Genomic DNA, 12,583 nt, shown 5'->3' with positions numbered 1-12,583 from the left:
TGCTTCTCCAGGGGGAACTCAAATGGGATTTGTTGCAAGAGAGAGAAAAAGGGGCAGAACAGAAGTGGATGGAATATGATCCAACACATGTTCAAAGGATAGAGAACTTAAAGTCATTGTCTGATCTGATGGAAACCTTTCTCAATGCATGGAAAGGGTTTAATTTGGGGGGCTTTTAGTGTACAAAATTAAGAAAAGTAGCATGATTTAACCTTCTAACAGAAATATCAGATTTTATTTTTAAGTTCAATGCATTACTAAAGAATTTCACCATAAAAATATACACAAAAATATTTATAGAACATGTTAATTTGGATACATAAGAAAAGAAGACAATTTTTAATTCATAAAACATTTATTTAATGTTATATTATTTAAACACGAGATTTCCACATTTCTCGTTTTCAGTTCACCTCCGAGGATGGCATACATGCAGAACACGAAGCCTGTCAACACGGGAAACTCCGCCAAGGTTATAACATTCAATGTTATCTGTGACAGTTAAAAGATCTGCACGTTATCTAATATTATGATCATCAAATATCAACACAGCTGCATTTATAACAAATTCAGTAATGTAACAAAAAAACAAAACAAAAAACAAATACAGGAGGTTTATTTGTTAACTTATAAAAATTAATTTACAGTAACAAATGCTGTCGTTCAGCGTACGACAGATCTTAGTAAAAATGGTTCGAGTTCTGAGTCCCCAAGAGGGCAACGGCTTCCAGAGTCCACAATAAACACGGAAATGGGGAAAAAAAGAGGCAAAGCTTTACTGCACTGACAACACCGACCCTCCTATAAGGTTTTCTGTAAGAAGAAGTAACTACACTGAGCTGGTTAACTAGCAAAAATGTAACAAGAAATTGGCGGCAGTGTTAACAAATCATTAAAAAGGTGACTGACTAGAGTTCATGTAAGCACACACTTTTTTTTTTTAGAATGTTTTTTAGAATTTCGCCAAGATTAAATCAGTTTTCTTTCTTTGTTGCGTGATAACAAATCGCTGGACGGCAGGATTGGAAACTGAAAACAAACAATGCTGCAGATTAGTATGGCTTGGGTTTTCAATAATAATTGAGCTTTGGTTATAATCAGTTTGCTTAAGAGTTGCACTGTGTGCATACAAATCTATTACTTAGTCTGATGGCAACCTGTCAATAGTGTGCAGATAAGAGCAGAGCACAGATTTTTTACCCTGAAGAGATCACAGTCATAACTACAGTAAGTATGAGCACTTGCAGAGTCATTTGAAATGATCTGACGAAGAAATATTTTAACTGCAAGTCAAAACATGCATGAAAACAAAAATGGTGCATAGTCGTTCTGGGAGACCCCACAAATAGCATGAATAATAAGTAGACTGAAACAAGTATCACAGTACAGGCGACAAATAACCCTTCCCTCTACACATAGCAGTCTTTAATATTGGAAAATTCTTGACTGGCTTTACCTGTTCGTCTTGTGTGTTCATATTACCTCATGCTAACTGGCTTCTATACTGCAAACACTGCAAACTTTTCGAACATAACAGGAAACATCCAGTCAAAATACGACTAGTGCATTAACAGACATGGCCATGTTTGAGTGGCTAGGATCACTGGCCACTCAAAATGTGTGGTTTTTTTTAGTTTGTTTTTATTTTTTCCAGTTTCAAAATCAGATTTTCAAAGACAGAAAGTAGACCTAGTGTGGCATGAATTTGAGCATGCCCTTATCTGTTAGCATCACCTTCTTCCAAGCAGCATTACCATCAATTCTCAAAGCAAGCAGAGTACCTCCCAAATACTTTTGGACTGTTTTGAAACACTGTGGCAACCGAGCAAATGTCAGAGACTCCTGCAGTGATTGTCACCTGTCTTTTGTGTTAGAAGACATTCCAGTTCGCCCAAGAAGGGTCTTCCATGGCTCGTCCTCCACCAAGAGGCAGGCTGGAGGGATCCTTCTCAGGGCTGTGCATGTGGCATCGTAGATTGCCTGAGTTTGGTTCACGTGTGTTAAGCTAGTTAAACCGTGGTTTAATAAGCAGTGTTGCCTTTAGGCAAGCAAAAAAAAAAAAAAACACCACTGTCAGAAATGAAGTTTACACCTGACTCTGGAGCCAGTTGCGAGGATCAAGTCTGGCCCTGAGGTTTCTTAGGCTGCGTCGAGCTGGGGAGGGCCTAGAGAAGGGGCCTCCCTCTGATGACTCTGGGCTGTGGCTGCCCTCACTGTTGCTGGAGCTGTTGCTTGAGGTGGAGCTGGAGCAGGATAGCGTGGTTTGTGTGCTGTGCTGTGACCGGGGGGAGCGACTGGAGATGGGGAGAGGAGCAAGCAGGGACGAGGGAGGCGGCTGGCAGGAACACTGGAAGGTCCCTCCACCTCCGTACCCTCTCCCTCGAAGGGTGCTGAGCTTAGCATCCAGAGAAAGAGTGCGTGGCCTCAGACGCGAGGGGGAAGATGACAAAAGAGAGTAGCTGGAAGTAGGTTCAGGCCAGCCGTGGTGGTGAGAGCAGGGACTGGTGCTACAGTGGCTGTCGCTATCTGAGGTCAGACTTGCGTCTGAAGACAGCAGGCCGAGCTGTGGGCAGCGGTGAGGACTCACAGGACTCCGAGGCAGTCGATGAGGGGTGCAGGGGCTGTGGCCAGACATGCGAGTACAGTGACGAGAGCGGCCAGTACATCTGGCATTGCTCTCCTCAAACGCAGACATCCAGGTGGGAGAGGTGCCTAGCTGGCTACGGAGCTCCAGCTCCTGCATTCTCCGAGCCAGGATGTCTGACACGGTACTGCTGAGGTCATCAGATGACTCAATAACTGCAAGAGAAAAGCAGCAAATCTTATTAGTATGCTGCCATGGAGTAAACCTGAGACCAGTTTTACAGACTGATCAGTTTTTCCTGGGATTAAATCTAAATTGCAAGGTTTTTTTTAGAACAAGTGCTAAAGATAGCTATTACTGTAGGATATTTTTAACATTTTGAGTGTATTCATGACATCTTTCCAATTCATGCAGATTACAATACTGCATAAATCTATTCAGAATGCAGAGTCCAGCCTCTTGGGATTGCAACATTCACCACAAACCAATTCATGTTGAGTCCTAGTCCTGTTACTTCACCTGTCGTTGTAATAGGATGAGAGCAGAGCACGAATCTCAGCAGACACAGCGTTATCCTGCAGCAGAAGACCCTCACAGGAGGGTGTGGCAAGAGGAGCTGCCAGGGTTAGGAAAATCAACAGGGAAGTTGGTGAGAGAGATGGGATAGAGCAGAGAGGGGGATGAGGGAAAGTTGGTAGTTTGGCATTTTTAATGGACATGACAAAAAAAGGAAAAGGATGCATGCTCATTCAAACAGGAGTGATGGGGAAACAAAGAAAGATTTCATTCATGCATCAAGATAATTCAACCATTACAATGAACGGTGAAAGTTCATGAAAAGTGTGATGAAATGAATTTTACGTTATTTCACATGGAAATAAGGAAAATGCAGAACAGGAAATGGCGAGGAAGGATAGATATGACATACAAAGGAACGTGAAAAGGAAAAAGAGGAACAGAGAAACAGAAGACAAGTTAGTCAGCACGTCAGAGATAAGAACCCTTCTATTTAGAGCACAGAGAAGTGAAGCAGAGAGTGAGTTTGAGAAATCGGATAGGAAAATGTAATCGACAGCATCTTTGATGCACGTGCACTCAAGAAACAGAAATTCAACACAGCCACATGCAATGCAGGCACAGTGTTTTGATTCCCTGCTTTATTTTTCACATTAGGTCATAAGTGACCAAAAAACACATTTGATACAAGGAGAATTCTTACCCATTTCATGATACAAAGAGCCTTGTTTTGGTGTGATAGGAGCTGGTTTTCGTGGCGACGGAAGTTCAATTTTCATTAAGTCATCACAGCATTGTTTCCACTGGCCTGTACATTGGAGACAAACGTCACCATCAACAAATCAAGCAGCAGATGGAGAATATACGGCACTATGTGCTGTCCTTTAAAACATATGTTAAACGACCACATGTTGTGGGTTTAAATGACACATAAGGACCTACTCATATCGTAGAAATGTTGCCAAAAGGCTTCCATCCAGCGGTGTGTCTCCTCGCGGCTGTCTGTGGTCACAGTGTGCGTAACCTCCTCCCCTCCGTAATGGTTGCTGATGCAGATATTCTGAACTTTACTGAGAGGGTCTTTCTCTGATGCACGTATTCTGGTCTCCTGAAACACAGGAGTGACAAAGAATACAATCATCTACCGCAAAAATGTCTACAGCAGGGAATGAATGGCAGTACAGTGTGGTTGAATGAATAAGTCTCCACTGAAAATAAGCCCTCATTAATAAAGTCACCAATTAGTGCTCTTCCAAACCATTTCCCTCCAGCAATTATCCAACAAAAGGATGCTGACTCCCAATTCCCATAACTTGCTGTACTCTAAATATGGCTAGGTATGGCTATGACCACTAGATGGCAGTGTTGTCCTGTTCATGCCTTTGCCATGCTGCGCTCCCTCTTTCTGTCTCCCCTAATGTGAGCCGCACAAAAGATCATACAGACCTGATCTGATTGACTTGGCTTTAGGTTATCAGCGTGCTCAAGGTCAGAGGACACAAAAGACTGAGTGCGTCACTACAGAAAGATTGTGAAGCAGTCTAGGAATCGACTCTTAAAGACACAGGAAATGAGATGATTCAGAGCGTGACTGGCCAGCTGACTGATCTTTATTTGATGCAGGGAAAAATGATGGCATGAGAGAATTATGACTTCCAATTGGATAGAGGGGTCTCCCTGTGTATACAAAGCTTTGAGCAGTAGAAATGTGCCTTTACAGGCCTGATGAACGTTTCTACAGTCACACCTCAAAGGTAACAAACACAACCGCAGTTTGGTACTCATGAACTCAATGGAGCTCGATTCTGACAGCTCTGGGCGGCTTTTTAAAATAAACCTTGAGAACCGCTGCAAAGAAAAGAGCTAAATTTTCTCTTTAGGCTCAGAGTCTACCAGTGAGCTTGTTATTTAAACGTGTGGTAATCCACAAGCCTGTTTTCTTACCATCTATTCTGATGCCTTAGGTGTTACCAAAAATATGCAGCTACTGCTTCTCTAAGGCTGGATCGAGCTCAAAGAGATAATATACTGCCGTTCAGATTTCTCTGCTGACCTTGTTGATGCCAATAGTGAAAGCTGGCTCAACGTTAGCCTCCACATCTTCTTGCCGGTAGTAGCAGAAAAGGCTTGTTCCTTTGAGAACGGCGTGAACTTTTGTCCAACTCTGAGGGTCACCTCCACACTGCTGCTAGGTAAAGAAAAAATGGAATAAAGGAAAAAAAAATACGCACACAAAGAGAGAAGACAACATGAGATTAAGAGAACAGGAATGTGGTAGGGGAGAAAAAGAAAAAAAAGTGTGGACATATGCCAAAAAATCTAGCACAACCCTTGGAGGAATAGTTCGCAGCAATGCACATTTGCAGGCTTGCCAGCTTACCTTAACTTTCAAGCACCCGCTCATCATCTGTTGGGTCATACAGTGAGGCTGAGCTGCGAGGCGGGAACACATACTGCCATAGAGTGGCAGCCAGTACGAACACTCTTCTGCAGGGAGGGAATAGATGGATGGGGAAAAAATAAACACTATAAATAAATAAAAATATTCCCATGCCATTAAAATTCCACACAGAAACATGCATCCACACACACAAACCGACACACACTGCATCCTCACGTCACACCGTCCCCCCTTTAGCACACACTGGGGTATAAAAGGATGGCAGCTGCAGGGAGTGTCATGCAGTTTGGCAGTGAAACTTTACAGCAGGCTGAAGGGCCAATGAATAAAACACTAGAGGCCTGTCTGTGTTAGGGTCTGGACCCTTGTTATCCAGCATCATTACAGCTTTACACAGCAGTCACCTCACTAGCGTAGCCTTTATTACTGTGACCTTGACAATGGCTGCCTGTCAGAGAAAGTGGGAGGACAGAGGAGGAAAAGAGGAGGAGGCATAGCTGCACCATATGCTGGTGTAAAGGAAATGATCAGAATGCTGGGCGAAGAAGTGAGGCGGTGACGAGTGAGAGAAAGACGAAAAATAGACAGATGGCCGATTTGGCAGAGGAAGCAGAAAGATGGCGAGGACACAGATTGATGGTGGCTGCCACTCACCGTTGCCTGAAATGATGAGGTCATGCGTGCGAAAGCTGTCCTGGACGTGTGACAGTGACAGTGTGGTGTGGGCTAAGAGGTGGTACTTCGGGCCCCTGTCAACACACAAGAGAAGAATTTAATTTGGTGTTTGAGTATGCATGTTTGCAGTGAGCGATGGTCTCAATAAATATCTGCTCTCTGAAATTACAAGTTATTTCCAATCCATTTTCTGTTTTTGTATAAAAACTATAGATATTAAATGAAGCTAAACTTACGGTACAGAGGGGACTGGCAGCAGGAGAGGGGCTCCCCCTCCGTTGCTTACGGGACTACACGGTCCAGGCTCCATGGCTGCCCGGAGTTTCTTCCCAGCTGATCGACCCAGTGAAGAGCTCAGCTTGCTGGCCAGTTTCCTTGGTGTGCTGCCTGCAGAATAGTCGTCCTCTGAGCAGCAGCTATACAACTCAACCCGTAGCTCAAAACCCGGGCTGGCTTCACTACTGCAAGAGAAAATGCTCATCATCACCATCTCTGTAAGGGTCATTTTAAAAGAGTAACTAAGTGCATCCACTCGAGTACAGTCCTTACTTTCACATACCCACGTGCTTCATGTTTGCTATTTTATACCTCTCTTGTATAATATTTTGGGCAAAAATGTTGTACAGTATTCATGAGCCTGGTTCTGCTGGAGGTTTCTTCATGTTAAAAGGCAGTTTTTCCTTCCCACCGTTGCCAAGTGCTTGCTCGTAGGGGGAGATCTGATTATTGGGGTTTTCTCTGTATTATTGTAGGGTCTTTAGGTCTCTAGGGTATTGTAGGATACTACATAAATAAAATTGAACTGGCAAAACGATTGTAGTTTGTACTGTATTACACTTTCAGTTACTTGCCAACTAAATTTATTTGAATTCTAAATACCGAACATAAAATTGGCTCAACAATCAGGTGTTATAGATAGCCCTCTCATTGGTACTTACAGTGTATCAAACAGTGTATTTACTAATTGTTCAACTTTGGATGTACAACATTACAAAACCATATTAATACAATATTAGACTACTGGTTTTACTACAGTCTCTGTGATCGTGACAGATTATATGGCTGTTTGGTTATAGGACTGACAGGTGACTTACAATACGATAGTGTTGTCAAAGCAAATATCGGTGAGTGTCCGGTCTACTATCACCATGTCTGTATCAAAGATTTCTTCTCCCAGCTGCAACAGGCAGAACACCGCACATCGATGAAGCTCTACGAATGAAAATGTAGAAAGTCAGAGGAGAAGAAGAGGAAACACTTCTACATAACAGTGCATTTTTGAAACACTTCAGCAGCTTTCATTCACTTGCATCACTTTAAAATTCAGAGCCAAAATGGCAATGCAGCAAACATTAAACTGTTGGTTTCAGTTTAATGGTCAGCTGTGCTAAGAATTCCTGGGAAATACTGAACAGTATTTTGAAACTAAACTACAGGAGTCTTTGTGTATGTGAAGATTATATTTTAGGGCAGGTTTCACTGTGATTATAGATAAACCCTGAAATCTTTGTGTCTAAGAAAACCATCATTTCCATAACACCAGTGAGAAATTATGAAAGAAACTACAACAGATGGTGCAGACAGACTCGGGGCAGACAGGCCTAATCTCTTCTTCTCGAGCAGTTTGATTAGAAAGTTCCAGGAATCTACCCATAAAAATCAAAATTTGACCAATCTCCATTTAAAGGTCACCTTCTTGTACACTGCTACACTCAGTGTTGCCACTATTTTGAGACGGAACAGTTTGTTGTTTTGAATGATCGCCTAAGATCAGCGAGACCAAACAGTAGTTTTCTGTAAGAAAAGAAGTGCCGAATTATTTCAAGAGTAGCACATGAGTGTTTTGTTTTTTTTTTGTCAAATTCTTAAGGGCTGTGTCCACTGAGGCGTCTGAGCGATGTCCACATTTCAAAAATAAGATTCAAGTGGATGGGTTGCCGCTCTTACACACTAGAGGAGATCCAGTGTGCACCGAAGAGGCACGAGTGCCTCTGGGAACAAAACGAGCTTACACGAAACAATTTAAAAATAGCAGCAGCACTGAAATTGGTCTAGAGGTGAGCAAGGACTTGACATTAAAGAAAAGATTGGAAAATTTGAATTTCCCAAGATTCCCAGAACCCTATGATCGCACCTTCACCCCACAACCTCATATTGGGGATAATCTTGTATTTCTTCCTCATAAAACACTTTATAACTGGCACTGGTATGTTCTACTCGCGCTTCCATGTGTACGGCACATTGACACCTAATGTCCCACACTTCATTGCGCAATTACTATTCCAAGTATGAAATCAACACTCCTCACTAAAATCTGACTGGACAAACGAGAAAGGAACACACTTTGCTCCTCCTTGCCTCAGTTTATGTCTCTGTGTGCTTAATGACCTTGACTTACAGCCTCATTAAGCTTTGTTAAGAGACTACTACCTGTCTCAAGAGTTCATTTCCATGCACAGGTCATGCAGATTAATTTCATTCGAGTTGCCAAGGGAGAGGCTGAGCACTGAGACTATTATAATGACGGTATGGAGGTTAACACACATTAAATTTATCTAGAGCAGGTGGGATAGAAAATGGCCAATATAAAAAAATTTCCATTGTTAGATTCTCAGCGCTCTATTGAATTTTATCACAAAGACAATTTAATACGAGCAGGTTCACAGGAATATTCCATAAGACAGAAAACTAGAGTGGATCCTTAAACGCACCACAGATTTTATTTGTTTTTGGCTTACAGGTCTCCCATCCTTACTAAGAATGAAGCGCTTCATTGCCTTCGTGATTCTTTGTAATAGCCAGGAGGCAAAGCAATCTAGACAGGACAGTGGGTCAAGTTGTGCTTCCAGGAGTAAAATAGAGAGATAAAGCCAAAAAACAAAAAAGCTCCCAATGACTGTGAAGATCATCTCTAACAGCTGCAACTAAAGTCGTTTTCGCACATGCATTGCAGCCCTGAATGTTTCTAGGCAATATTAAATGAATCAGTTGAATTGGAAATTAAACAGCCTTCACTGTGTGAACTCCCTCAGTAAGTAGTCTAGTAATTAATGTCTGATTGAACCCATGTGAGAACTGGGTAGATCACTGACTAGAGAAATCACAGTGAGTGAGTGTGTGGTCCATACCCAACCCATTGAGTAAAGCAGCAAATAGAATATTTCTAGTGCTGAGAATTCATCTGACACAGAGCCTCCTGTTGTGTGCTGGATGTGAGAAAGGGCAACTTTGTACAGATGGATTTTTGCCACACTGTCTGGAGTCTGGGGTGTAAAAATGGGTACAGAGCAGAGAAAATGTCACGCCGCAATCCGTCCATGTAAGCGTTTTCACCCGAAAGCGAGAAATAAAAGGTAATTTTCATTCTAGAGTCTCAATGAATCTCACATCTCCCCGCCCCGTTATTTCAAGGATTTCAGATACAACCGCGGAAGCAACCGAGGGCTACTTTCCACAGAAGCTTATTATTAATAAATACTGGAAGTATAAATCATTCATAAGCCATCAATGACTTTCTTCACACACTCACAGACGTGACTTCTCACCTCCTTTGTTCTTGAAGTACTCCGTGTCTTTCCACATGAGAGGGATCCGAAGATCTGTAAAGGCAACAGGCTGAAGATTAGACAACACAAATGCTGATCACCTGATATGTGTATCTCTGTGTGTCACTGTGTTTTTATTCATGCCTGTTCTCTTTTCAGTCCCTGGCAAAAGGAACCACAGATATTCACTGATTGTGTGTGTTTAGCATGGTCTCCAGCTGGGAACCAGACATGCCACAGAGCAGACACACATATAATATCAGTCTCACATCTTATTACAGAGGACCAATTATGCCTTTCTTTATAGTCATGTGAAAAAGAAAGCTTTAACAGGACCCTCAATAGTCCCGTGAAAAATAAAGTATAGCCTTACTGCTTTCATAGGAATTAGGAGGATAAGTAGCAGTCAGGTGCTGCTAATCAAATGCACTTGATTAGTTAACCATCAGCAAGTGTAGATGCCTCTATGAAAACACAAGTTTAGACAGTTTGCAGGTCTGGAGCCTTCGGGTGTGTGCTAACACACAACCACTGTCTTCCCAGGACTGCACGTCCCAGCAAATTCACCCCAAGGTCAGAGTATGCAATGATGATAGAAACTGGAAAACACCTAAGAGCTGCATCTCAGACTCAACAGGCCACAGTTAACATCTTAAATGTCAAAGTTCATAACCTTAAAATTAGAGAAAGACTGAACAGGTATAGCTCATTTGGAAGTGTTGTCAGGAGAAAAACACATAGCTGTATAACACAGAATAGGATTGCTAAAAGTGATTCCACAAGCTACTGAATCATGGGAGTTTCTTTGCCACATGACTGTAAATATCCTGCAATAACAACGGATGCTCATATTAACCAAGTTGCAAACAAGGCGCCAATCACTAGTGCAAACTTCAGGTTGCACTAAGCGCTCAGCTGCAGACAAGTTTTTGGGTCTAAATGACATAAAAGAAAGAGGATGTCGCTAATGCGGTCATCTCACAGTTCCAAACGTGCACAGAAAATTCGCCTGCTGTTCAAATCTTCCACTTATGAGGGACTGCCAGTTGGAATAATGTGGAATTTTATGGCAGGGAGCCTTAAAGCGACAAGAGCTAAAATAACTTGTTCCAGACAGAACTGAACTGATGAACCGAGGGGCTGCATGAAGCCCCGGTTTACTGGGAATAATGCAGATTTATTGTCACAGAGTTTAAGAGTAAAAATATGGAGGATTTTTATTCTTAAGAATCTCAATAAGCTTCTTTTGGCTGCTCCCTTATTCACAAAGGGTCACCACAGCAGGTAGCACCGCATGCTTGATTTGGCAGATTTTTACCCTTCCTGATGCAACTGCAAAGGCATTTGTGCCACATCCCGTGACTGTACCACGGATCATTCGCTTGCTGGGTGAATGTGTAAATCATTACAATAATGTCTTTGTTTACTTACATTGCATTCTACAAGTAGACAAAATGACAGTAAAATTTGATCTGACTGTCTTGATCTCCAGAGTGATCTTTCATCAATGTGGTGGACAGCAGCAAGTCAGAAAGTACAAAGTAATTTAAAAATGAAACATCCGCTATTAAAGGCTGATGAGAGCAGCTCGGCATTAAATTACAGCAATAAGAGGAAGCTTAAATTTGATCCATTTCCTCCTTTTACTGCTGGTCACAGTCTCTTGGCAACAACAGTGCCACATTTAAATGATAAAATAACGTTAAAAGCTTTCTCAAAATCTTCCAAAATGCTGGGGAAATTTCCGCCCTGAACCTTCTCCAATCACTTTTCTCTCAGAAATAAATGCTTTTGTTTATTTCTCACCTGAGATGGCGACTTTTCCTTTACATGGGAGCCTGTCGTCCATCGGCCCTGCATCTGATGATCTGCGTGTGGCTTTCTGCATGACCTGAGCCTCCTTCATCCTCTGCAGTTCTGACATGTAGGCCATGATACGCGTGCTGCATGTCTGTAGACTCTTTGCCGCTTCCAAAGCCTGGTCTTTTTGGGAGCAGGCAGCCAGCAGCTTGCAGGCTCCATCACGCATTCGTATCTCATGATCAATCTTCTTCTGAATGTCGCTGTCCTGCAAAGACGAGAGCAGGGGCAAGAGCGGGACAACAGGCATTTATGAGTAATGAAGACCCATTTGAAAGTGAGGTACACAATAGATTCACTTCTCACTGATAGACATTTTAAAAAATGATGTTTTTGGGAGAAATAAAGGCACAAAAAGGGTTAGAAATGACAATTTCAAGCAAAGAGTCTGTTTGCATTAGTTTGTGTATGTGTGTGCATGGCCTTTAGCCCTCTTAACAATGAGCCCACACCCCTGCTGAGCAGACACGTCCATGTTGAATCATTTAGTGCAAAGTCACTTGGCATACACTCACACAGACGGAGCGGTAACTCTCAAGTTGGGAGATAAAGAATGAAGCCATCAAACACTGAAAGTTTGTGTCCCGAATGAAAACCCCCAGATACTCAAATGTGCACATATGTACTTTGCAATTTTAAACTGATTTCAAAAAGATTTCCCAAAGAAAAAACAGTACTGCGCTATCAAAATAAACCCCCAAACTTTAACTTTGCTCAGAAATGAAAACACAATGTAGATGTACAGTAGTTGCAAGTATTCACAAACACAAAAATAAACGCAGGAATCAAACGAAGCTCAAGAAAAAGAAAAGTTTGACTAAGCTTAAGGGTTCATGCTAATCCACCCTGCCTGCAAAAGCATTTGTGTAAATTCCAGTTAAGTATAGAACTGTAAGGTTATCTTTAAATTGAAAACAATCTGTTATTATTATTATTATTATTGTTAAGCAGATAGTGTTCAACCTCTCCCTGACTGCTGAAGCAGGTGTGTGAGAGCGTGTC

General features: G+C 42.1%; 1 protein-coding gene across 5 annotated transcripts in view; it reads right to left on the bottom strand.

Annotated features, from left to right (window-relative positions):
- Positions 1-310: 310 nt before the first annotated feature.
- Positions 311-12,583, bottom strand: part of rtkna (rhotekin a) — a 54,824-nt gene continuing 42,551 nt past the window's right edge. For 2 of the 5 annotated variants that reach the window (XM_063489566.1, XM_063489567.1), the window contains exons 2-11: positions 11,528-11,789; positions 9,722-9,775; positions 7,271-7,388; positions 6,413-6,637; positions 6,156-6,250; positions 5,481-5,587; positions 5,154-5,288; positions 4,043-4,208; positions 3,804-3,908; positions 313-2,799 (exon numbers count right to left, since the gene is read on the bottom strand). In XM_063489566.1, the coding sequence (XP_063345636.1) occupies positions 2,087-2,799; positions 3,804-3,908; positions 4,043-4,208; positions 5,154-5,288; positions 5,481-5,587; positions 6,156-6,250; positions 6,413-6,637; positions 7,271-7,388; positions 9,722-9,775; positions 11,528-11,789 (1,980 nt within the window). In that variant the 3' untranslated portion in view covers positions 313-2,086. Of the gene's footprint in view, positions 2,800-3,103; positions 3,201-3,803; positions 3,909-4,042; positions 4,209-5,153; positions 5,289-5,480; positions 5,588-6,155; positions 6,251-6,412; positions 6,638-7,270; positions 7,389-9,721; positions 9,776-11,527; positions 11,790-12,583 lie in introns of all 5 variants that reach the window. The other 3 variants (XM_063489568.1, XM_063489564.1, XM_063489565.1) reach the window with 3 other exon arrangements.

Source organism: Pelmatolapia mariae, linkage group LG12 (genome assembly GCF_036321145.2).
Source record: "Pelmatolapia mariae isolate MD_Pm_ZW linkage group LG12, Pm_UMD_F_2, whole genome shotgun sequence".
Lineage (NCBI taxonomy): Eukaryota > Metazoa > Chordata > Actinopteri > Cichliformes > Cichlidae > Pelmatolapia > Pelmatolapia mariae.
The sequence above is the reverse complement of the archived record's forward strand: the minus strand, read 5'-3'. Positions and strand labels throughout refer to the sequence as shown.